This window comes from Chlorocebus sabaeus, chromosome 2 (assembly GCF_047675955.1).
Source record: "Chlorocebus sabaeus isolate Y175 chromosome 2, mChlSab1.0.hap1, whole genome shotgun sequence".
In the NCBI taxonomy this organism is placed as follows: Eukaryota; Metazoa; Chordata; class Mammalia; order Primates; family Cercopithecidae; genus Chlorocebus; species Chlorocebus sabaeus.
In genome coordinates this window covers 19,079,058-19,106,060 of record NC_132905.1, presented here as the reverse complement: position 1 = coordinate 19,106,060, position 27,003 = coordinate 19,079,058, and the positions used below count along the sequence as shown (strand labels likewise).

The 27,003-nt window shown below is 40.3% G+C and overlaps 1 protein-coding gene across 4 annotated transcripts in view; it reads left to right on the top strand.

The window, feature by feature from the left end:
• STK4 (serine/threonine kinase 4) overlaps window positions 1-27,003 on the top strand; it is a 107,025-nt gene extending 80,022 nt beyond the window's left edge. For 3 of the 4 annotated variants that reach the window (XM_008016366.3, XM_037982740.2, XM_073006292.1), the window contains one exon: window positions 22,006-27,003. In XM_008016366.3, coding sequence (XP_008014557.1) covers window positions 22,006-22,164 — 159 coding nt within the window. In that variant the 3' untranslated portion in view covers window positions 22,165-27,003. Of the gene's footprint in view, window positions 1-398; window positions 9,843-22,005 lie in introns of those variants that run through there. The other variant, XM_037982741.2, reaches the window with a different exon arrangement.

Below are 27,003 nucleotides of genomic sequence, written 5' to 3'. Positions count from 1 at the left end.
TTAACCATCAGCACCTGCGCTCTCAAACTCTTGCCACCACCTTTCTGGACAATCTCCATGCTCTGCTTTTTAACCTTTTTCTGATGAGTTTGTTTTCTTCTGTGCTAGAAGAAAGATGGATGGAGACTATGATTGGTGTTTAGGTTTCTGACCCGGCAGTGCCGTGTGAATGCCCAGGAGCTAGCCAAGGTCAACACCACTGCCTGTTAATGGCCTTTTACTGAAGTAGTCATGCCGAGCAGTTTCTGGTGAGAAGACTATCCTAGATTGTTCTTGACAGGGTACACTATTTTTGTTTCAACTTCTTATTTTTCCTGTAAAGCTTGGTTTAAAGTATGTTGAGACTGAATTTATTTGTGCTTTGGAATATAATGAGATTTTGTGCTCCTTTCTTTCAGAAAACTAGCCAAGAACAGCAGTCTGAAAAAGACATATGTATCCAAAATTGCCAGGGAAACCTGCTGTGTAGATATGCTTTCTGAGAAACCACATGGCAAATGAATGTCATCTTTGTCTCAGAACCACAGTAGCCTGGTTCTGCTGGTGGATTGTGCTAGCAGATTTGAGCTTGGTTTTTAACTCAGGTATTGAAATGGCTTTGAGAGCAGGACTTAAATGCCTGTGGTTTGTGACCCCAAGAGGCTGCTTAAAACAGTATCAGCCTGTGTGAGCCTGAGACCGTTTTTCATTTACTTTGTTTGGTTCGGAGACTGCTTGATCCATGGCTGCTTGGCAGGCTGCTGCTTTAACGTTCATTCTCATGGCCGTTTATTCTCTGATATTAAACTACAGGATGATTTTAATCTCAACTACATGGAGAGAAAAAGAGATGAGTACAGACTGGCTCAGAAATGGATCCTAAGAACTGCAATAAGTATCATAGCACCTTAACCCCAGGAAGGGCTGTTCCAAGGTTACTTCTGTGTGGCTTCACTGTAAGCACAGGTGACAAATGGGCATGTCTTAAATTCCTAGAAGCCATTGTCTCTCTCGATCAGCTGTTCCAACACTATATCAGAGAATGATAAACTTTCAGGATTGAAAAGGGTCTTAAAGGACATATTTTCCAGCTCTTGCTATATTTCCAACAAGAGGCATCATTTCACATTTGCTTGACTACCTCCAGTCATTTCTGAGAAGAGGGAATTCCACAAGTTGGAAGTAGTTCACATCATTGCTCAAAGCTCTGTGTAAAGATAGTAGGGTTTTTTGTTTTGTTTTGTTTTGCTTTGTTTTTTGGCCAAAATTTGTCCCCAGGGAACTTCTATCCATGAAATTTTGATTACTTCTCACAGGAACTTTAGCAAAAGTTAGTTGGGATTATCTGGATTTTCCATTTTGCAGATAGAGAAAGCCACCATCTCTTTCCCCTAACTACTTAGTACTGTGGTAGCTTGGGTTGAGGAAAATTGGCCAGCTCATTGTTACAAAGGCAAGTCACTAAATCATGGCTTCTCTGTATGCTAACACTGCCCAGCATATAGGCTTTACTGCTGTCTGTGCTTCATTCTCTCTCTGTTTAGCTGAGAGAATGCGTGTGAAAGCACTTAGCCAGTAATAGTAGATGTTGGGTGACATTTCATTAGAAGTGCAGACTCCTGGCCAGGCGTGGGGTTCACACCTGTAATCCAAGGACTTTGAGAGGCCAAAGCGGGAAGATCCCTTGAGCCCAGGAGTTCGAGACCAGCCTGAGCAACATAGCTAGACCCTGTCTCTCCAAAAAATTAAAAAATTAGCCAGGCATGGTGGTGCCTACCTGTAGTCCTAGCTACTCAAGAGGCTGAGGCAGGAGGGTCACTTGAGCCCAGGAGTTTGAGGCTGCAGTAAGCTATGATTGCACCACTGCACTCTAGCCTGGGTGACAGAGGGAGACCCTATCTTTTTTTTTTTTTAAAAAAGGAAAAAGTACAGACTCCAGAGTCAGACAGAACCTGATTCAATTTTGATTTCAACCACTTGTGGGCTGTGTTAACCTCAATGGATTATATAATTCTTCAAACCTCAAATTCCTCATCTGTAGCACTGGGTTAATAATTATAGCTGTAAGATTTAATGAAGAGCAAATGAGATTAATACATGTAAAATACTTAATGTATGGCTGCTAATAATGAACAGTTAATGCTTCAAAAATTCTGGCTTTTATTATTGCTATTGTTACTATTCCTGTAATCACTGTACAACAAGGTCCCTGAATCCTACCCTCTCATCAAGGCAATCCAGGCAAAGCTTAACCTGTCCCACCTATCCTTGTGATTTCTCCTCTCCATAGGACGACCCTTGGTATTCACTTTCACCTGATTTACCAAGAATAGCAATATCAGCATCAAAAGAAGGGGTGGGGATGGGCATGCACACGATTTCTCTGACCCCTGGATATCCCTGCTTCTCTTACATGGGGAGGTTTCAGGAGTGACCTCGGTATTCTGCCATGTTGTCAGAACTGGAGGTTGGGCATTAACTTTTTTTTCTTATTTTCCTGCCTTTAGGGAAAACACCTATATTCAAAAATATCATGGTTGTCTCTATGTTCAGAGATGGTTTCATCCTCTGTGGCTCTGTCATTTGAGTATGTGTTTTTAACAGTCCAGCTCATTCTACTTTGTTCTTGTGATCTAGATTTCTTAGTGGTCAGTTTTGTTTGGTTTCACTCCAGATTAATGTAGGTCTCTGCCACTTCCCAAGACATCTTAATTTCATGTACATTTTAAAATTTATTGGCATCAAGTTTTCGATTTTAAAATTTACGGTATCTGTATTTATAGATTGCTTTTTCATTCCTGTTATTTGTTTCTTCTTTTTTGGGGGGTTGGGGATCAGTCTTGTCAAAGTGTAATTTTTTTTTAAACCCAAACCAGCTTTTGGTTTTGTTGATCCTTGCTACTGCACGTTAACTTTTGCATTCATTAATTTATGTTCTTACATCTTTTTCTTCTTTCTGCTTTCTATGGGTTTATTTTTCTTTTCTTCACTTGTACAATTCAGCTTACTAATTTTTAATTATCTTTCTTTTCTTTTTCTTTCTTTTCCTTTTCCCTAAGACGGAGTCTTGCACTGTTGCCCAGGCTGGAGTGCAGTGGCGTGATCTTGGCTCACTGGCCGCAACCTCCGCCTCCCAGGTTCAAGCGATTCTCCTGTCTCAGCCTCCCGAGTAGCTGGGACTAGAGGTGCGCACCACCATGCCTGGCTAATTTTTGTATTTTTAGTAGAGGTGGGGTTTCACCATGTTGGCCAGGCTGGTCTGGAACTCCTGACCTCATGATCTGCCTGCCTCAACCTCCTAAAGTGCTGGGATTACAGGTGTGAGCCACCGCACCCGGCCCAATTATCTTTCTTTTCGAACGTACATTTAAGGCTGTAAAATTTCCTTTAAATATTATTTCAACTACCTTCCACAATTTTTGATATGTAATATTTTTTGTAAAGTCAGGTTTGTTGAGGTTTAATTTATATGCTATAAAACATGCTCCTTTTAAGTGTACAGTTGGATAAGTTTTAATAGAAATATACAGTTGTATAAATACCACCATAATCAAGCTATAGAACATTTCTAATATCCTATCAAGTTCCCTTATGCCCTGTGTTTTGTCCCTAAAGTTTTGTCTTTTCTAGGATGTCAGATGCATGGAATTGTGCAGTATATAGTCTTTTGTGTTTGGCCTCATTCACTTAGCATACTGTTTTGAGATTTGTTCATTTATTGCATATGTCTGGAGTTTATTCCTTTTTATTGCTGAGTAGTTTCCATTATATGGATATTACCAGAATTTATCTGTTCACCACTAATTTATTTTCAGTGGGAGAAAATGAGAGTGTTTTAATTCTGCACTTGGACTGTAAATATCATCCAGACTTTTCTGGATTGGAAAGTATCTTGGCATTTCTCAAATATAAATATTTATTTAGGTTTTATCGTTTTGGAAGTTTTTCCATTAGTGGGCAAACATGAACTCATATGTGTCACTTGCACCCTTTCCTCCCTGTAACAGTCTGGGTTCAGAGAGGAGATAGAAACCACACAGTAGGTTAAAGAGGGGAAGTTTAATATAATAAGTATTACCTATGATAAAAGAGTAACTATCAGATATGAAGAAACTCTGTAGGGTTCCCTAAGGCTGAGGGCATATATCCAAGGAAGGACAAACTGCCAGGGCTTCAGACCTCATTGGAGAAGATGTGATTCAGCCCATGGAATCACAGAGGAGTTTGCTGGTTTGACAAGACTGGAGCTGATCCAAAGTCTCTGGGCAAGCCCTCGTTTACCCTCTGGAGTGCCGGCAAAGAGCAGGCCATCCAGTGGGTTACTGGCCATTAAGTGGGTAGTGGGGTCTGGGCCCACATCGAACACAAGAGGCACGTGGAGACTTTGGTGTCCGTGTCAGCTGAACTCCCAAAACGTTAGAGTAGGCTGAGCCTGCAAGGTTGCAGAAAGACCATGTTCTAGGCTGTAGGTGGGCCACCGTGTTGGTGGTCCTCACAGTCACATTGCCAACTGTCATGCTGGACACTCAGGACAGCCTCTTCCTCCCAGTGCTCTACTGAGAAAACTTCACAGCACACATTCTTCAGAGAAATGCTTATCACAGAGTGCATCTAGAAGAGTGCACTTGGATCTTAGAGGTAACACACTCTCCCTATTCTTTTAAAAATAAGTACTATCAAGTCGAGAGCAGTAATAACTATATGCTTGTACTATTAACAGTCAGACCCTTCATGAGGGGAAAAGAGTTTATGAAAATTAGAACTTGCATAGTTTTAAGTAACAAAGATATGTTTATAGACAAATAGAACTATACCTTCCCATGGGACCGGTATGTTATATACTAATCATGATATTGTCACTATTCTCCCCTCTCCCAATCATTGGAATCATAGATTCCAAGTTGTAAGTCAGATCTCAGATTGGAAGCACTTTCTTTCTTCAAGATGTTTGCTCATTACAGAAAACATTTAGGAAGCACATTTTAAAGAAGAGTTTTATACCAGAAAAGCTAAGTGTTTTTAACTCTGAGTCTAGACGAGCTTACTGCTAGGAATATGGTGTTTAAACCTTTCAAAATGAAAAACTAGGACACATGGTCTTTACAAAATTTTTTTCTAGTTTAGGAATTTTACACATTTGAGAAGTATTACCATGGCATAAATTAATTCACATTTGATTATACGAAATAAACAGTTGCCGAAAAGAATAAAGGACTATCCTAAAATATTTAAGCTATATACAAACTAATGCTTTTACAGAATAAGGATTAAACCCATCTTTTTTAGAGTCTTTAACCAGAAAAATGAGCAAATGATAAAAATTCATATTTAGCAGTTTGAAGGTCTTACACACATACACACACACACACACACACCCCTACCTCTACCCCTATCTAGACCTAATTTATGTTTTTGACACTGTAGAGAGTTCAGGTCCTAAGACTTTATGGCCATTATAAAAAGATTCTGATATGCTTTGCAGAATTCTTGTCTGCTTTTGTTGCGGATTTTTTTTTTTCTTTCTTTCAAAGGATTGCTTGAGAGGATATTTCTTTTTTGGGTATTTAGGTTGTGAATCTCTCACCCTTCATTACATGGGAGTACCTAGCAGTAAGGCTTACAGAATGTTATATACTTTCCAGAAACTGAGTGCTGTGCACTTGCAATTTTTTCCACTTTAAGAAAGCCCCAATTTTAAAAATTCGACCTGCAAAGTAGCTTACTTAGGGAATTTCTATTTGTATTCTTGACAAGTTTTCTGTAAGCATTTTTTTCTTTTATGTGTTTAAAATTGGATCCTATTTAGTCTGAAGATGCGTTTTAAGACTGCATCTATTAAATAAAGTGAGATCAATTTGCATTTTAGCTTTCAAATTTTGCTTGGGATTCTTTGGGCTTTTTTTATTTGGCAGGAAGAGAGAGAAGAAGCTTGGCCTTTTTTGCTGTCTTGGAAATTTCCAGCCCAAGAAAGCATACAGAGGCATAGCTCGCAGGATTTCTTATGTGATTAGCTAGCTCTTTTCCTGAATTATTAAGCTGCATTAAAACAGCAGCTCAGTGCAGTTGGTGTTTTAGGTTTTCATACCTTCTGAAAGATTAATATTCCTACAAGAATGAGGTTACTTTTGATGCCTCCCTTTAGTGCTTTCAAACATCAAGAGCCTTGCATTCTTGTCCTCTACCTTCTGTAGACATTTACAATTATTCTAGGAGGTGTAATGGGTGCTTACTAACTTCTTGAAAGTGTTTCTCTCACAGATTGGCTTCCTTAAGTGTGAAATTTATACACCAATTTAAAACTACAGTGTCCCCCTTGTCAATGGGGGAATATGTTCCAGGACCCCCACTGGACACCTGAAACCATAGATAGTACTGAACCCCATTGCCGTCAGTCAGAACATGTTTCTCTTCATGTCTTTCACCCACAAATTTAATGCCTTTTCTATCTTAACCAAGTGCTTATCACACAGCTGTGGTTGAAACTTTTGCTCCTTGAGGTATGACAGCAAAACTAGCATGTATTTCTTTTTCCTTCTTCACAGTATCATGGGTAGAAGATTCATTCTTACTGTAATCTTAGCAGCCTTAGTGTATGATTTTTTGTTGTTAGCCAACAATGTTCATCTTTTCACTTAAAGGAAGCACATCATGGTTTCTCTTCAGCATACGTGAATTACCAGCATTACTACTCTTGCATTTTGGGTCTGTTATTAAGTGAAATAGAGGTTTCCTTGAATGCAAGTACTGTGATACGAATTCTGCAACAGTCCATTTGATAACCAGGGTGACTACTGAGTGATTGAGGGGTGAGTAGTATGTATAGCATGGTTATGCTGGACAAAGGGATGATTCACGTCCCAGGCGGGATCGAGCAGGATAGTGCAGGATTTCATCATGCCTCTCAGAATGGCACACAGTTAAAACTTAGGAATTGATTATTTCTGGAAGTTTCCATTTAATATTTTCAGACCTTGGTTGACTGTGGGTAACATAACTGCAGACAAGGGGGAATATAATGTACTCTTAAAATAGAATTTTTCTTTAAGAGTAATCATAAGCAACCAGGACTGGAGTGAATTTTTTTCATTTTTTCCTTGTAACTTTATTGCAATTAGGATACTGAATTAGTTGCTCATTTTGATTTTGGTATGCATGGGTCAATTTTGAGTAATTGATATAACTTTTATTTAATGAACTTAAAGTATCCTCTTAGGCTTGTGTATTGATTACATACTTTCAATGCTGAAAAGCCTAGTGTCTTATTGGTGCTTGAGAGAACCCAGTAAAAAGTCAGTATCATTTTCGAATAAAGGCTTAAAGATTAAGGATATATTTCTTTATTAAATATTTATTAAGAATTATTTTTTGCTGGCCTGCTCTCTGAAAATATATTAGATACAGTCTTTACTCTCAGATAGGTCCTACTTCAGTAAAAGAAAAAGATACAGGGTTGAGAGAGGAGTTGGAGCTTGTGCTGAGCTGGAAGGTTGAATGGGCAGCCAGCCCCCTAAGCAGAAGACAGAATTAGATCCAGCAGAAGCTTGGAGGTGTAAAAAAGCATGGCACCTGAAGGAATTGGGAGTTGTTGTTAGTATTACTGACAAATTAGCTCATAAGTCTTTTCGTTTATTTAACCTAATTTTATTAGTTCTCTGTATCTCAGATGTGTTACTTGATATAACCCAACTTGCATTTCATTTTTAAAAGTTAAAATTCAGACCTTTACTTGAATTAAAATGATCCCCCCTTCTCTGCACTATTAATGTATGACGAGATAAAGTTTTTTTTCCCCATAGACTCTGACCACGGGGATTCTTCCATCTGTCAATTCCTATAGCACATGTTGCCCTGACATGCAGTTGGCCAGACACACTAAGGTTCCTATCCTAATTCAACCACTTACAACCTCTGGGACCAGAGGCAAATGCCTATCTCTCTCTAAGCCTCCAGTGTCTGCCTCTGTAAAATGGGGAGTAAGAGTCCTTATTTCTTGGACTGTTGTGAGGATTACTTGAGATAATGCATGTAAGGTGCTGAGCACAATGCCCAGCACATAGAACTCAATTAAAAGTATCTCTAATTAATGTTAGTGATCATTAGCATTATACCCCAGACTCTAGCTTGTTTTCGTGACTTCCCTACCTCTTTTCTCTCCACAACTAGTGTGAAGGGAGCATGCCATATACTTTTTTTGTCCCATACTCACTCTTACTCACCCATACTCCTGTATCCCACATTGGTTCTGACACACTAGATGTAATGCTAGATATCAGCAAGTAAACCTTGGAGGATAGGAAAGTTTCTGATGGGTTCTTGCTATGGAGAGTCAAGGTCAAGATGGCAGGGGAAAAAAAATCTGTGTTTGGTCAAAACTGTATTACCTTTGGCCAAAGGCTATTATAAAACTCACAGAACAAAAACAAAACAAAACAGGTGCCTTGTGAATTCCAGAGTAAGTTGTAAAAGCTCATGCCAGAATAGTGTTGGAATAAATTCTAAGCATGCAAAATACTACTTTAAGAATTTTGTCCTGTAAATTTAAGAATGGTTTTTAATTACAGTAGCTCCCAAACTTTAACTGTAGTTTTGCTTTCCATGGCTTCAGTTACCCACAACCACCAAATATGAAATAGAAAATTCCAGAAATAAACAGTTCATGAGTTTTAAATAATGCGTCATCCTGAGTAGTGTAATGAAACCTTGTGCCATCCTGCTCCATCCTGCCTGGGACATGAATCGTTGCTCTGTTCAGCATATCCACTCTGTTGCACCCATTAGTCACTTAGTAGACATCTTGGTTATCATAAAGACTGTTGTGGTATTGGTATTACGGTGCTTGTGTTTAAGTAACCCTTATTTTATTTTTAGTATGGAAATTTTTTTTTTAACTTTTATTTTAGGTTCAGGGGTACATGTGCAGTTTTTTACATAGGTAAACTGCATGTCTCTGAGGTTTGATGTACAGATTATTTCATCCCCAAGTAATTAGCATAGTACCCAATAGGTGATTTGTTGATCTTTTCCCTTCTCCCACTCTCTACCCTCCAGTAATCCTCAGTGTCTGTTGTTCCCCTGTATGTACTCATATGTGTTTGTTGTTTAGATAAGTGAGAACATGCAGTATTTTTTTTTTCTTTTTCTTTTTTTGAGATGGAACCTTGCTCTGTCTGTCGCCCACGCTGGAGTGCAGTGGTGTGATCTCAGCTCACTGCAACCCCCATCTCTTGAATTCAAGCAATTCTCCTGCCTCAGCCTCCTGAGTAGCTGGGATTACAGGCATGTGCCACCACACCCAGCTAATTTTTGTAATTTTAGTAGAAACAGGGTTTCACCGTGTTGGCCTGGTCTCGAATTCCTGACCTCAAACGATGCTCCCACCTTGACCTCCCAAAGTGCTGGGATTACAGGCGTGAGCCACTGTGCCTGGCCTCAGTATTTGTTTTTCTGTTCCTATGTAGTAAGATAATGGCCTCCAGCTCCATCCATGTTGCTGCAGAGGACATGATCTTGTTCTTTTTTATGGCTTCATAGCATTCCATGTTGTATACGGACCGTATTTTCTTTATCCAGTCTACCGCTGATGAGCATTTAGGTTAATTCCATGTCTTTGCTATTGTGAATAGTGCTGTGATGAACATAATTCTGCATGTGCCTTCATGGTAGAATAATTTATATTCCTTTAGGCATATACCCAGTAATGGGATTGCTGGGCCAAATGGTAATTCTGTTTTAAGTTCTTTGAGGAATCACCACACTGCTTTCTGCAATAGCTGAACTAATTTACATTCTCACCAGTAATGTGTAAGCATTCCCTTTTCTCCACAACCTCACCAGCATCTGTTATTTTTTGACTTTTTAGTAATAGCAAAATATTCTGACTGATGTGAGACGATAATCTCACTGTGGGTTTTTTTGTTGTTTTTTTTTTTTGGGTGGGGGGGCGGGACACAGTCTTGCCTCTGTCATTCAGGCTAGAGTGCAGTGGTGTGATCATGGCTCACTGCAGCCTCGACCTCTCGAGCTCAATTGATCCACCTACCTCAGCCTCCTGAGTAGCTGGGACTACAGGAATATGCCACTACACCTGGCTAATTGTGTTTGTATTTTTTTGTAGAGATGGAGTTTCACCATGTTTCCCAGGTTGGTCTCAAACTCGTAGGCTCAAGTGATCTTCCCACCTCAGCCTCCCAAAGTGTTGTGATTACAGGTGTGAGTCGCTGCACCTGGGATCATTGTGGTTTTGATTTGCATTTCTCTAATAATTAATGATGTTGAGCACTTTTTAATATGTTTGTTGGCTACATTCTTTTGGAAAGTGTCTGTTTATGTCCTCTGCCCACTTTTTAACAGGAAGGTTTGTTTTTTGCTTGTAAATTCATTTAAGTTCCTTATAGATTCTGGATATTAGATCTCTGTTGGATGCATAGTTTGCAAATATTTTCTCCCATTCTGTAAGTTGTCTATTTGCTCCTTTGATAGATTCTCTTGCTGTGCAGAAGCTCTTTAGTTTAATTTGGTCTCATTTGTTGATTTTTGTTTTTGTTGCAGTTGCTTTTGGTGTCTTAATCATGAAATCTTTGCCAAGTCCTATGTCCAGAGTGGTGTTTCCTAGGTTATCTTCCATGGTTTTTATAGTTTTAGATTTTACATTTAAGTCTTTAATTTATCTTGACTTGATTTTTGTATATGGTATAAGGAAGGGGTCCAGTTTTAGTCTTCTGCATGTGACTAGCCAGTTATCCCAGGACCATTTATTGAATAGGGAGTCCTTTCCCCATTGCTTTTGTCAGCTTTGTCAATGATCATTTGGTTGTAGGTATGCAGCCTTATTTCTAGGCTCTCTGTTCTGTCCCATTAATCTGTTTGTCTGTTCTCGTACCAGTGCCATGCTGGTTTGGTTACTGTAGCCCTGTAGCATAGTTTGAATTGGGTTAAGCCAACTTCAAACCTGCAGCTTTGTTCTTTTTGCTTAGGATTACCTTGGCTTTTTGGGCTTTTTAAAAATTCCTTATGAATTTTCAAACTGTTTTTTCTATTTCTGTGAAGAATGTCATTAGTAATTTGATAGGAATAGCATTGAATCTGTAAATTGCTTTGGGCAGTATAGCCATGTTAACAATGATTCTTCCCATCCATGAGCATGGAATGTTTTTTCATTTGTTGGCATCATCTTTGATTTCTTTGAGCACTGTTTTATAATTCTTTAAGTAGAGATCTTTCACTTCCCTGGTTAGCTGTATTCTATTCACATATCTTTCATTTCCATGGTATTTTATTTTATTTATTTTTTTGGCTATAGTGAATGGGATTGCATTATTGATTTGGTTCTCAGTTTGGATGTTGGTGTATAAGAATGCTACTTATTATATTTTTGTACATTGATTTTATGTACTGAAACTTTGCTGAAGTGGTTTATCAGATCAAGGAGCTTTTGGGCAGAGTCTGTAGGGTTTTCTATGTATAGAATTGTATTTTCTGCAAACAGATAGTTTGACTTCCCTTCTTCCTGTTTGGATGTCTTTTATTTCTTTCTCTTGTCTCATTGCTCTGGGAGGACTTCCAGTACTTTGTTGAATAGGAGTGGTGAGAAAGGGCATCCTTGACTTGTTCTGGTTTTCAGAGGGAATGCTTCCAACTTTTGCCCATTTAGTATGATGTTGGCTGTGGGTTTTTAGTAAATGGGTCTTACTATTTTGAAGTATGTTTCTTCAGTTACTAGTTTGTTGAGGGTTTTTTTGTTTTGTTTTGTTTTGTTTTTTTTAACGTGAAGGGATGTTGAATTGCATCAGAAGCCTTTTCTGCATCTGAGATAATTGTGGTTTTTGTTTTTAGTTCTGTTTGTGTGATGAATCACATTTATTGATTTGTGTATGTTGAACCAATCTTGCATCCACCACTTGATGGTGGTGGATTAACCTTTTTATGTGCCGCTGAATTAGATTTGCTAGTATTTTGTTGAGGATTTTTGCATGTATGTTCCTTGAGAAAAATGGCCTGAAGGGATTGTTTTTTTTGTTTTTTTGTTTTTTTGTTTTCTTTGCTGTTGTTGTTGTTGTTGTATCTGTCAGGTTTTGGTGTCTGGATGATAGACATAGATGGATGCCTCATAGAATAGATTAGGGAGGAGTCCCTCCTCAATTTTTTGGAATAGTTTCAGTAGGATTGGTACCAACTCTTCCTTACACATCTGATGGAATTCTGCTGTGTATCCATCCGGACCTGGTTCTACGTTTTGTAGCTTGTGTGTATAGAGGTGTTCATAATAGGTTCTGGGAGTTTTTTGTATTTCTGTGGGGTCAGTGGTAATGTCCTCTTTGTCATTTCTGATTTTGTTTATTTGGATCTTCTCTCTTTTTTTATTAGTCTAGCTAGTGGTCCATCTATCTTATTATTTATTTATTTTTTCTTCAGAAAACCAACTGCTGGATTCAATGGTCTTTTACATGTTTTTTCACATCTCAGTTTCCTTCAGTTCAGCTTTGATTTTGGTTATTTATTTTTGTTAGCTTTGGGGTTTGTTTGCCCTTCTTTCTCTATTTCCTCTAGTTTATATGAATAACCCTTATTTTACTTAATAATGGCCCCAAAGCATAAGAGTTGTGATGCTGGCAATTTAGATTTGCCAAAGAGAAACTGTAAAGTGCTTCCTTGTCTTACCGTGCCTAATTTAAAAATTAAACTTTATCATAGGTATATATGTATAGGAAAAAAATTGTGTACGTGTGTATATATATACACACACACATTATATACACATATATATACACAGATATATCTGTACACACACACACACACACACACACACACACACACACACACACATATACAGATATCTAGCTAGATAGTACCAAATATATACATCTGTGGTTTTGGACATCCACTGGAATGTATCCCTTGTAGATAGGGGGACTACTGTAATCACAAAAAACTAACAGTATGCAAGTACTTCTTATTTTATAAAATGTTATTTAAAGAAGAAAACTTGTTTTTTGTGTTTGCCATTTATTAAATCATATTCTTTATACATATGCATGTGTACACACACAGTGTACTGAGTCTCCTCTCTAGGCTCTGTGGACAAAAAGTCTTTGGGTTATTTGAACCCAGTCTTCTAAGAGATCCACGTCAGAGGTCTTGTCATTACATCACCATGCCTACTTGAAGCCAGATTTCTTTGATTCACCCAGGCTTATGATCTGCATTTCATTCCAGTCTTCTTGGTAAATATTTTTTATATATGTGGTCAAGTTTTCTTTGTTTGGAATTCTGATAATGAGAATTACAAGTGTTGATTAATTATAAACCTAAAATGAGATTGAGGTGATTGTTAACTCATCATGGTTTTGCTGCTTTCCCTCCTTATTGGAGAAGAATTAGGAAGACTTTATAGGGGACTGATGGAAGGATAATTTGCCATGACCATAATTTGAGTCAGAGAAAGTCTCTTACTAAAATGCCCATAAGGCTCATTTAAGGAGCAAGGTCTTTTGAAACGAATGGTGTGGTACTTACTTAATCGCAAAAGTTATGATTTGATTGTCATCTTCTTTGATTTTTCTGCTTGGCTTTCTGTCATCTGATGAGAGATTACTACATTACCTGAGAATCTCATCTTATTAGAGTCACCTCTCCCTAAACTAGAATCCATTCCTAAATAGTAACATTTTCACATCAAGAAAGAATTAGTATCCTCGGTACTAAATTAGTGCTCTAGATGCCTTTTGACTGCTTTTGTACATTTTTGTTGTTGTTGCACTTTTCCGGACTTTCTGGTGACTGGTGTTGAGGTATGGGATGGTATGTTGGTGGCTTCATTCAACTTTTTAGCTTCTATCAAGCTTCCCTATCATCTTGCTAAATTCCAAAGGTGTGTTCTTTCCTCATTCTTGGTCACAATAAAACATCACCTGAGACAGGATCAGCCTGACTCGCCCATCCGGAAGGGATAATCTGTTTGAGAAATCCTGTTTGTGACACTGGAGGAAGAATTGTGAGTGTTTATATATGATATATATGGAATTGAAGCTTGTCCTTAAAAGCTCTGGCAATTCTCTCTTTGATCACTTTTAGGGACAATAGACTTTTGAGGTGAGAGTTTGTAGTGGCAGAGGAATAGAACTTTGAAATAGACCTAAACCCTGTACTTTGGATATGGGCCAGACCCATTTGTGTTCCCTGTGGGATTGGTTGACAAGGGAAGAGGAAGCTCTACTATACATTCTCATGTGTTTAGTGTAGCTTAACTCTGCTGATTCAAGATGGGCTAATTGTCAGTGTAATTCCTATGAATTATCTCTGTGATGAAATATCAGCTGGAGCTTCTCAGTGGGTCTCTGGGCCAATTATGCAGCCGACTTTGAAAAATGGTATGATTCAGAATTTCAGAGTTGCTAAGGTGATTTGAGAAGAAATCAGTTCCCATCAGCCTTCATTATTCATAGTGATGCTGGGAATCAGGACTTTCCTGTGGCCTGGCCCAGAGGAAATAAACTGGATGAATATGATTTAGGCTTTTTCATATAGAGTTCACTAGAGCTGCCTCTGTGTATGTGGTATGTGTCCTGTACCGTGTTGTGAGCTCATCTTAGAGCAACAGGAGCTATTATTTACAGTACATACTTCCTTCGTTTTCCAAAAAAGGATATAAGGTGGTAGCCCTCACTCACCCACTTTCTTTCTGGTGGATGCATGACATTATGTTATATACTTTATGAATACCTCCAAACCTCACAACTGCCCTTGTAGAATAAATAATGTCCTCCATTGAAAAATGAGAAAATTGAGGCACATATTAGATGATTTATGCAAAGGCACCCAACTACCAAGGGCAGAACTCGTATGGAACCCAGTCCATCTGACTTAACACCAGTGCTCTTGCCCCTAACCTGAGCTGCTTCTCTGACAGGTATATTGCCCTTTATATTCATGTTGCCCAGCAGTGTTCCTGGCCTAGTGTAGCTGCCAGTGAAGTTGGTTGCTTTGATTTGAATCATATTCAGCACCTGGAGTCACTGCACCTTAGCAGCAGCACATTGTGTGTAGTAGGCACTTGGCATTTCTATGTGAACAAAAGCAGCACAGTAGACAGCATACCCATTTTCACAGATGAGAAAACGGAATCTCAGAGAGGACAAGCAACTTGCCTAAAGTCACCCATTACCACTAGTGGCATTTCTGAATGTGAGGGCCATCTGATGTATCTAATGTCAGCTAAATTCATAATTCTTCCAGTCTTCCACATTTTTCACCAACACACCCCCATTTCCAGAAACTCTTCAGGTTCCTTCCAATTGCTTGTTGTCTCTTCTAATTCCTTGTATTACTTCAGTTAAATTCTTTTCCCACTCTTATCCTCAGTGAACCTCATCTCTAAAAGGGGGATAATGATGATAGCTACCTTACAGATGGATTAAATAAAATAGTGCAGATAAAATGCTGAGTTCAGCACCTAACAGATGCAAATGGTGAAGTAATTAACATACTTCTTCCATATCTATGTGTAGAATCCAACAGTAAGACAGCATTTGTATCCTGCTAACAGAGTGAGGCTGAACTTTAAACTAAAAATATGTCTACTTTAAGATACAACACGTTTCCAAAGATCACATATTTTAAGAGAAATCTCATCTGCACAAATGTTGTTGCTTTTACTTGTTCAGACATCTTTTGGCAGACATCAGACCTCATTACACTGGATAAAGGTGATGGGAGGGAAGTCTAGGTGTTAGATAATAGTGAGTGAGTGAGTGCCCATAAGACATTAGTACTGTCAGGCTCAGAGCCCGTCTCTTCCTTTACCCAAGCCTGATGTGTTGCTTAGCCTTATTATGGCAAGGAATTTCTAAATAACCATGATTAAGAGGCTTATTTTAGTTTTTTCTTCCACTGTGATCTCTCCCAGAAAGAGACTCAGAAATCCTTGTACTTGGTCTGATCTCTTCAGCAAAACCCACCTTCAGTAGCAAGTCTGTGGCTGTAGAGTTGGCCTTTACTTTGTCTTGTCCAGCGGGATCCTGTCTCTTATTCTTTTGATGATCTCATTCTTCCCAAGTGTATTTCTTATAACAGAAGTTCTTTTTGTTTGAATAAACAGTTTAAATGGACATGCCTTTAGAGATAACTGAGCCGGGACTGGAGCCCTGCTTCTTATCAGATAGTACAAAACACAGACATTTTCATTAAGTGAACAGAGATTTCCTTTGATTTCAAAAGAATGTTGAGGGGAATTACTTTTAAGTTTAAAAGCTCCTTGAAGGCAGAACTCACTTCTCATTCTACACTGACTCTTCTCAGCACCCATCCAGAACCTTGCTGCACATGATGATGCCCTGTATAAGCTGGCTTCATTCATTTCAGTGGCTTTTGTTCTTATTTGACTAGAAATGAAGGATAATTTATTCATTTCTTCAACCAGTATTGTGTTTAGCATAGTAAACAAGACAAGGTCAATCCCTTACAAAACTTATATCCTAGTAAGAGAGACAAGTAAAAGAAAATAAACAAAAATAATTACAAGGTGCATGATTGTTTTGAAGAAAACAAGAGGCTGAGATAGAGAATAGTGGAGAGGAGGCAGCCTTTCTAGATAAGATGGTCAGAAAAGGCTTGCCTGCATCTTCTGAGGAGTTGACATCTAAACTAAAACCTGTAGGATAAGGAAGAACAGGGCCTGAACCATGCAGGCAGAAGATTCATTAACTCTGTAGGCCACTGAGGCTGGCAAAAATATGGCCTGTTTGAGGATCTAAAATAAAGTGTAGCTGTAGGGTCCTGAGCAAAGGAGAGAGTAATAGGTTATAAAGTCAGAGGGGAGGCAGGGGCCAGCCATATGAGGCCCTTATAGCCACTGATGAGTTGGATTTTATTCTCAGTGCAATAGGAAAGAAACTTAAGGCTGATGTGATTAGATTCATTTCGTATTTTTAATTATGTTTGTTGCTGTGAGATGATGATAGCCTGGACCAAGGTAGATGGAGGTAGAAAAAAGTGGTTGGGTTTGAGTTATACCAGTGTTTCGGGGACAAAATTGATAGGGCTGCTAAAGGATTGGATGTTGGCAGGAGGCGGGGGTGAGGGAAAAGGAAGGATCGGGGATGATTTTGAGCAAATGGAAGGATGGTGATACCATTCCTGAGATGGGGAAGACTGGGGAGTAAGGAGACAAGATTTGGTGATGAGGAAGGGATGTGACTCAAGAGTTTTGCTTTGGATGTGTTAAGCTGCAGATTCTATTAGCGTGGTGGCTCACACCTGTAATCCCAGCACTTTGGGAGGCTGAGGTGGGCAGATCATCTGAGGTCAGGAGTTTGAGACCAGCCTGGCCAACATGGCGAAACCCTGTCGCTATTAAAAATATAAAAATTAGCCGGGCGCAGTGGCAGGTGCCTGTAATCCCAGCTACTTGGGAGGCTGAGGCAGGAGAATCACTTGAACCCAGGAGGCAGAGGTTGTAGTGAGCCAAGATCTTGCCACTGCACTCGCCTGGGGGACCCAGCCAGACTCCGTCTCAAAAAAAAAAAAAAAAAGACAACTATCAGATCTCGTCAGACTTACTATCATTAGAATAGCATGGGAAAGACCTGACCATGCTGTTTAATTACTTCCCACTGGGTCCCTCCCATAACATGTTGGAATTGTGGGAGCTATAATTCAAGATGAGATTTGGGTGGGGACACAGCCAAACCATATCACAGATTTTCACGAGATAATCAGGGACTGAAATATCCAGTAGGAGCTGATCTGGGTGTGTGAGTATGGCGTATGGAGGATATCCAGATCCTGTGGGATAGATGAGGTACTGAATGGTGATATTTCCCATGCCTAGTGAAAACAGCTCAAGCTGCTTGAGCTGTTTTTGGATTGGGGCTCAGGAATCTGTATTTTTAGCAAACGATTCTGATACAGGTGATCCATAGGTCATATACTGAGAAACATTGAGTCTGGAAAGACCTCTGGCTGGACTGAGAATTTGCTGCTTCAAGATTCTGGCGGTAGCAGAACTGTAGCACCACAGTTATTTTACTGCAAGATATCCATTTGAAATATATTTATGCCACCAAGGACCAGGGAGGTGAAATGCTACACTTGGCGCCATGAAACTATTGTCTGAGCTTGTTTTTTGGAAAAATCCATATCTGGATGATATGACTGAGTCATCAGCAGTGCCTGACTGGCTGTGTTCTAATAGGTCAGATGTAACTTAAGCCCCAAAGTTCTTAGGACAGCCATAAATTAGTCTGAAGGTGGCTGAGATAAAGCAAGGGTACTTGTCGCCCCCAGATTAGAATCAAGGGCAACAAAGCTGCCTGGAAATCGGAAACCTAGGAGAAGCTTTAGACCGGAGACAGGCAGCAATACTTTCTGAGAATTTTACTAACAGAAAAATAAGGAAGATACAGAATCATGTTTATCAAACTTGAGGATTTATAAGAAATACCTGTATAGCTTCTTTATTTTTGTTTATTTTTATTGTTATTTATTTATTTTTGAGACAAGGTCTTGCTCTGTTGCCCAGACTGGAGTGCAGTGGCTCAGTCACAGCTCACTGCAGCCTCGGAGTGGGCTCAAGCGATCCTCCCATCTCAGCCTCCTAAGTAGCTGGGACTATAAGTGTGCACCACCACACCTGGCTAATTTTTTTTTTCCCCCATAGAGATGGGATCTCACTGTGTTGCCCAGGCTGGTCTGGAGTTCCTGGGCTCAAGCAGTCCTCCCACCTAAGTCTCCGAGAGTAGTGGGATTCAGGCATGAGCCACCATGCCTAGTGTGAATAGCTTCTTCAAAATGTAAAATCCTGTGCTTCCCCTCCCAGGGAGTCTGATTAAGTAGCTTTGGGTTGGGGCTTAGGAATCTGTATTTTTCGCAAGTGATTCTGATACAGGTGATCCATAGGTCATACACTGAGAAACATTGAGTCTGGAAAGACTTCTGAGATCATCTAGTTAGCCCTGTCTTACAAATGGGGAAATTAAGGTCTAAGGAGGAGAAGGGGCTTGCCCAAAGTTGCAGAACAAGTTGCAAAGTCGGTGCAGCTCCACTAACTTACATTTCTTCATTTTGCAATTTACTCTTCATCCTAGTGGCTAGATGAAAAGCAAGTCTACCCTCCTAATTCCCAGCTCCCCTTCTTTCACACTATTTTTTATTTTCTTTTTTTCCAGAGCACCTTCTAATATGATAATAATTTACTAATTTACTGTGTTTATTGCTATTTTCCTTGCTTCACTAAAATGTAAGCTTCACAAGGGCTCTGATTTTTGTTTGTTCGTTTGTTTTCAGTAGAGTAACCTATGTGCCTCGAACAGCACCTGACCCATAGTAGGTGTTCAATGAGTATTTATAAATAGATGGGTGAAAAATATTTTGTTCAACTGTATGTAAGTTAACAGGTATTATGTACCAGCCCTTAGGCATTAGCACAGAATAGAGTAGAATATTTTCTTTTTCACATTTGATTCTAGCTTGAAATACAGGTTACAGAAACAGCTTCTTTATGGAAGGTTAATTAGAGACCAATCATATATACAATAATAATATGAATAAGAATAGCAACAATAACAACAGTGATAACTTCCACTTATGGAATATCTATCTGCCCAACACATACCATATGAAGTTCTGAGCTAAGACCATCAGACCATTGTCTCATGTAAGTCTTAGTACAGCACCAGGGTGGAGGAACGAACTAGTATTGTCTGTTTTCCAAAGGAGGAAACCGAGGCTCAGGATGTGAAATTACTGTTTAAGGCTACATAGCCAGTATAGATTTAGGACCTGTGATCCCAAAGATTACATTCTTAACTACCAGTTACATTCAGTAGTAGGCTTGGGGAATTCTCTCTTTGCAGAAGGAATTGAAAATGCCAAAGACTAGGCAAGCATTGCTATTCGGAGTGTCCTTGGGCCAAGAACACCAACCTCTAAGGTAGTATAAAACCACAGGCTGGAAAGATGCATTTTTTTTTTCCAGCCCAACTTTCCAGCATTTACCCACACTCTCAAGTCTTCCATACTCACATTACAAAGAACCTTTCGTCTTGAACTATTAGGGTTTTCTCACTTCTCAGACATCCTCCCTGAAGCAGGCCAAGGAAAATTCCTGTGGTGACAGGCCATTTCTAGGGAGGCCACTGTAGCACTTCACACTTGCTCTCACTCCACCCACTCAAGGAAGGGTAGACAGACAGAGGGCCCTTCACCCAGCTCCTATACTACTTTCCTGTGGAGACCTCAGGAAGGGGCCAAGGATCATGATTTTCTAAATGTGGGCACAACAGACCTCTTGTAACACTTTGAGTTCTTGAAACACTGTACCTATTAAACTGGTTGTGAGCACACAGAATAAAGTATCACCACCCACTGTGGATAATGCCAGCATTCATTCCCACCCCTGACAGCCAAGACTGGCCCGGCTTGGAATCATTGAACACTCCACACACATGGCAGCAGAGCCCCTTGCCCCACAGCTGCAGACACAGGTTGAACACTGGTGCACCCATGGGCTTTTATGAAGAGAGAGGCTTATAACACCCATTGCTGTCTTTACACACATAGTTTACCAGGTACTGTGCTGAGAACTTTACAGCTGTGATTTCTTTTAATTCTTACAATACATGTGATGAGGCACTGCTGTCCCACTTCTGTAGATGGGGAAGGCCTGGAGAGATTGGTAACTTGACAGAGTCTCATGGCATCTGCAACAGGCAGAACCACGTTTTAAACAAAGGTTGAGTTAGTTCTAAAGCCTGTGCTTTGCTAGTCTGCTCTTCTGCAACACTGGTTAAGAGCATGGACTCTAGAGCCACGCTGCCTGGATTTGAGTCTTTTTTTTTTTTTTTTTGAGATGGAGTCTCGCTCTGTCGCCCAGGCTGGAGTGTAGTGACCGGATCTCAGCTCACTGCGAGCTCCGCTTCCCGGGTTTATGCCATTCTCCTGCCTCAGCCTCCCGAGTAGCTGGGACTATAGGCACTCGCCACCTCGCCCGGCTAGTTTTTTGTATTTTTTTAGTAGAGACGGGGTTTCACCGTGTTAGCCAGGCTGGTCTTGATCTCCTGACCTCGTGATCCGCCCATCTTGGCCTCCCAAAGTGCTGGGATTACAGGCTTGAGCCACCGCGCCCGGGCAGATTTGAGTCTTGACTCTGCCATTTACTAGTTGGGAGACATTGGGCAGGTTACTTAGCTACCCTCCTCCTTGGGCTGTTCATCTGTAACATTTGGATAATAATGTCCTCGTAGCATGGGTTGCTGTGAGGATTAAAATAATCCATATATGTAAAGCACTCAGTGTCTGGTGCATACAAAGCACTAAATGCCAACCATTATTATTAATTTATATATCAACTCCTTTTTTCCCTCTGGATGATAGAAATTAATCTCAGAAGTTTGAGGTTTTTCCAATTACCCACCCTTACCGCCAACCCCTGCCCAAGGGTTGCGTCTGTATTCCCAAGGGGCTTAGAGTGTTACCTGGCATATAGTAGCCTCAAGTAAATGCTGGTGATGATAATAGGGCAGTGCCAAGACATTGGGGGTGTGGGAAGGCAAGGTTAGGGGATGGCATCTGCGCCTCGTCAGCATCTATCTTCCATGGTGTATCCTGAAAGTGGGAAAGGCGCTGTCCAGATAGATGCTCATCTTGTGGACAGAACAAAAATGGGGAGGCAACCATTATTTCACATACAGCAAGTTACCGTTAATGCCCTAACAGTGAATCTATATTTAATTAATTTAAAAGATAGGGGAGGTAAGAGTATTTATTCACTAAGTTCTTGGTCAAGGCACATTAAATCAAAGCGGTTAGCACTTAGAACTCTCCCGGGGGTACATTATCTCAGACAAGCTTCAAGGTATGCCTTTCTTTGGAATGAATTGTCACTTTCCAACCACCACCACCCAACCTGTGATCTGACCACAGTGTCTTCCTCCTGTCTCCCTTCCCTGTGGGTGCCGGGGAAGGCTGGGCTTCTCCACTGTTCTGCCACCGACATAAGCTTTGTCGTGACGATACTTTCCACTTCTCTTCTAGCTTAAGAGTTGGACAGTGGAGGACCTTCAGAAGAGGCTCTTGGCCCTGGACCCCATGATGGAGCAGGAGATTGAAGAGATCCGGCAGAAGTACCAGTCCAAGCGGCAGCCCATCCTGGATGCCATTGAGGCTAAGAAGAGACGGCAACAAAACTTTTGAGCAAGGCCAGGCTGTGAGGGCCCCAGCTCCACCCAGGCTTTGGATGAATTCTGGATGGCTTGCCTCACATCTGTTAGCCAGCACTTCTACTCTGTCGACTCTCCACAGCACCTTTGTGAACTCAGGAATGTGCGCCAGTGGGAAGGGCTCTCTTGACAGCCAGCGTGCCATCTTGATGTGTGTATGTACATTGGTCAGGTATATTATTTCAAAGGATTTATATTGGCGCTTTTAACTCAGAGTTTTAAACCCCAGGAACAGAGACTCCTAGTTGAGTGATAGCTGGGAAAGTTTTACATTGTCTGTTTGTTTTTCTTCTCCCAATAGCTTTCAATTGTTCTTTCTGGAAGTCTTTTAAAATATATATAAATATGCATATATATATATAAATTATAAATAGATTCCCCACTCAATGTGGTGGCATCTCTGTACAGGTACAGTTTTAAACAGTTTGCCTCTTCTGTAAGATTATGGTACTGTGGAACATGAGGGCAGAGGACACCGGGAGGTTGTTAGGGGGTCACTGAATCCCAGGAGCCAACCTCCCCCTTTGCAGGGCTGCATTTAAAAATTAGGTTTGGGACAGTTCTTTTACCATGGTTTCAGCCTTGTGTGGTCATCACTGGCTTCTGGAGCTACTGGTGATGTCCAAGGGAAAGCTTTGAGAGTTTGTGTTTACTCTTTGAGTCCCAGGAGAAGCCTGGTACCCTCTTTGCAAATTGGCCTTTGCTCTTTCAATGCCTTTCATCCATCTCCACTCTCTCAACTGCCTAAAGTCACAGCACAGATACTGCCCAGTGCCTTAAGAGGAGACATGATCCACTGAGGGGATAGGTCTACCAGGAACTCTCAGCAAACACGGGGCTGTGTTCAGTCCATAAAGGAAAAGCATTTTCAAAGCTCTCATTGTTCATGTAAAAATCATACACGTGGCATTTTGCTCCACATTCCTTACACACAGGGGTAGAGAGGATTGCTTTTGTGACCCACATTCAAATATGTGACTGTTTTCTTTTCTCTTTCACTGCTAAGCAGCCTGGAAAGGATAAATGAATATTAGACTAAGATTTGTTCTCCAGGAGGCTCAACCTGAACTGAACACACAGAATGTCAGAGCTGGAAGGGACTATAGAGATCATCTGGTCTGACCCTCTTGTACGGGTGATCAGAAAACTGAGGTGTAGAGGGAAATGGCCAAAATCACAAAGCAAGTTAGCATAAGAGCTCGGACTAGAATTCAGGGTCCTCACTCCCAGGCCACCGAACCATGCAGCCCCTTCTTTGGGGGAAGAGACCTGTGTCAGTCTTGGTTAATTATTCCAGGGAATCTTGCTAACAGGAACTTGCTCTTGCCTTGTCTCTTCAGTAGGTATGACCTGGATGTAAAAAGATTGCCTAGACGAGCCAGATCATTCAGTTTCAGCAAGTCTTTGAGCTCCACAACATCTGCCAGATATAGCAGACAAGCACCCATGGAGGCAGGTTTCGGGCCTGAAGCAAATCAGAGGGCTTTGCAAAAGACAGCATAGAGCCATCTTCCTGCAACTTTACCTCTTTCCCTCAGATGGGGAGCCATGACTGGCTTGCACCTCAGGATACTGTAATTTGACTCCATAATTGCTTTTGCTCCTGAAACCTGGGAATCAATGGAAAGGCAGGGAATGTGCCTCTTCTTTGGCCAGATTCTGTTATTTGCAATTAAAGCAAGTTTTTAAAAAATGCAAGAGGCAGTTGTTGGTCTTCAGGGTTTGGCCACTGAAATAGCTATGTGGCAGATACTGAAAACAGAGGACAATTTGAGGATCTTGCTGGAATAATAAATGGCAGCTACCATTTGTTGAGCACATATTATTATATCAGACACTGAGCTGGGTAGGCTCTAAACTTCACAATAACCCTATGACTTAACTACTTTATCTCCATTTTGTAGATGAAGAAATAAGTTCAGAGAGTGATTCCTTCCCAAGGTCATGCAGCTAGTAAATGGCAGAATCAGGACTCATAGCATCACTATAGGGGATCAATATTTACACAAAAAAGGAGAGTCACAAGCCTATTTAAAATAAAGTGACCACCTTTTCTTGCATAGACTAACTCTAACTGGCATTTTTAGGTTGGAAAGACAGCTGAATTAGTTAAGTCTGATTGCCAAGTAAGTCTTAAAAACCAAAGCATCCATGATGCATACCCTTGCACCGTTTGCTGTGCGAATTAATAGTTCTGTCTCTCTCTCTCTCTCTTCTCTTTTTATTTTTTGAGACAGATTTTCGCTCTTGTCGCCCAGGCTGGAGTACAATGGCACGATCTCGGCTCACTGCAACCTCCACCTCCTGGGTTCAAGTGATTCTCCTGCCTCAGCCTCCTGAGTAGCTGGGATTACAGCATTTGTCACCATGCCTAGATTTTTTTTTTTTTTTGTATTTGTAGTAGAGATGGGGTTTCACCATGTCAGTCAGGCTGGTCTTGAACTCCTGACCTCAGGTAATCCACCCGCCTCGGCCTCCCACAGTGCTGGGATTATAGGCATGAGCCACCGCTCCTGGCCTCTCTTTCTTTTTTAAACAAAGAACTTTGCACTTGGCCAGACAGGAGGAGAAAGCCCATTTTCTCCCTTCCTAAGCTAGATCCAAATAAAATAAAGTTCAGTTTCCCCATAACCATTCTTGGGTCATGAACTTTGATCTGGAGTTTGTTTTGTTTCAGGCATGTGTGCACCCAGCTTGCTGATCCAACAAAGTCTATTGCTTACCAGCTTGATGGAGCCTTTTGGCCAGAAGTCAATTTGTTTTGGATCAGAGAAATTTCCTGACAAGGTATATTTGTTTTCTAGTGACAGAAAGGCAAAGGAGCAAGTCCTAGTTTTTTGTTGTTGTTGTTGAATACTAAATTAAGATATATCAGCTTGCTTTCATTGAACCTTGGGCTTCAGTCATTGCTTGAGCATTTGCAACTCTGAGCTTCCAGGGAAATTTAAGGTCCTCGCTTGTTCTCTGCTTTCAAGAACAATGACCTGATTCTGTCTTTTTTTTTTAAAAAAAAAAAAAAAAAAAAAAAAAAAAAATCTCTGAATCCTTTTTTTTTTTTTTTTTTTTTTTTGAGATGGAGTCTTGCTCTGTCGCCCAGGCTAGAGTGCAGTGGCGCCATCTCAGCTCACTGCAACCTCCATCACCCGGGTTCAAGTGATTCTCCTGCCTCAGCCTCCCAAGTAGCTGGGACTACAGGTGCTGCTCCACCACGCCTGGCTAATTTTTGTATTTTTAGTAGAGACGGGGTTTCACCATATTAGCCAGGTGGGTCGTGAACTCCTGACCTTGTGATCCACCTGCCTTGGACTCCCAAAGTGCTGGGATTACAGGCGTGAACCACCGTGCCTGGCCAAAAATCTCAGAATTCTTTAAGAATATCTTAATTGCTCCATCAGTAATTTTGAAGTAGAAATTTTGAATTTCCTTTTTTTTTTCTTTTTTGTCCTTTTCCCCTAGCCACCAATTGGATGGATGAATGTTTGACGGGGAAGAGGAAGGGTGAGAGGATTCATGGATGAGTGGATGAGTGGATCGATAGACGTATTGATAAATAGAACCAGTCATCTGAAGCAACTTGAGAATTGTAGCCTTAACTCCTTGAGACTATAGATTTCGATCTAGGAAACATTTAGCACCTGCCAGATGGCAGAAATTTATACCATTTAAAACTCAGTAAGTCTTTTCAATATCAGGAATGAGAGAAGTGACATCATGATACATCCTATGGGTATTAAAAAGCCAATAGAATATTATGAATAATTTTTTGCTAATAAATTTAACAACTTCAACAAAATAGACAAATTCCTTGAAAAATAAAAAAGTACCAAAATTCATTCAAGAAGAAATAGATACCAGCCTGAGCAACATGGCGAAATCCCATCTCTACAAAAAAAAAAAAAAAAAAAAAAAAAAAAAAATTAGTTGGGCATGTGGCACACACCTGTAGTCCCAGCTGGTCAGGAGGCTGAGGTGGAAGGATCACCTGAGCCCAGGGAGGTCGAGGCTGCAGTGAGCCATGGTCCCACCACTGCACTCCAGCCTGCATGACAGAATGAGGCCCTGTCTCAATAAAAAAAAGAAGAAGTAGATAATCTGAATAGCCCTATATCTATAGAAACTTAATAGTGCTGGGAAATATAGGTATTATTATCCTCATTTTACAGATGTGAAAATTGAGGCTTGGAGAGGTAAAGTCTATTGCTCAAGGTCATGTGGCTAGAATATGGCTGAGCCAGGATTCAAATCCAGGTCTTCTGATTCTTATTCCAGTGTCCTTTCTAGCATACCATATTGCCTCTAAAGATTGCAGCTCCTCATTTACTAGAAATTTGTTCCTGCCCAGTCTACATCTCCACCTCACCCCATCTTTTCTTAAGCACTATGTTTATGTTTTCATCAGTATTATATTCATTGTCTTTGGAATACATGTTCTTGTTTGTGTTTGGAAAAAAATCTCTTTTACCAGCTTGCACTCGGACCAACTTGGAAAAAAAAAAAAAAGCTTAAATGCTGTTGCTATGTACAGTTTAAAAATGTGAAGTTTGTAGCTTTAACTTTTTGTAAGAAAATCTAATAACACTGGCTTAAGTGCTGACTTGAAATGCTATTTTGTAAGGTTTGGATGTAAGTAATCAATTGAGGTCAGCAGTTTGTATGAGACGTAGCTTCCTCCATTGTCCCCACTCCTTTTTTTTTTTTTTTTTAAGTTTGAAATGCTTCCTGTGTTTTTATGTTAGAATTGTTGTTCTCCTTCCTTTCTTCTTCCTATACCTCATCACCTTTGTTTTAAATAAACTGTTCTTTGGACCACAAA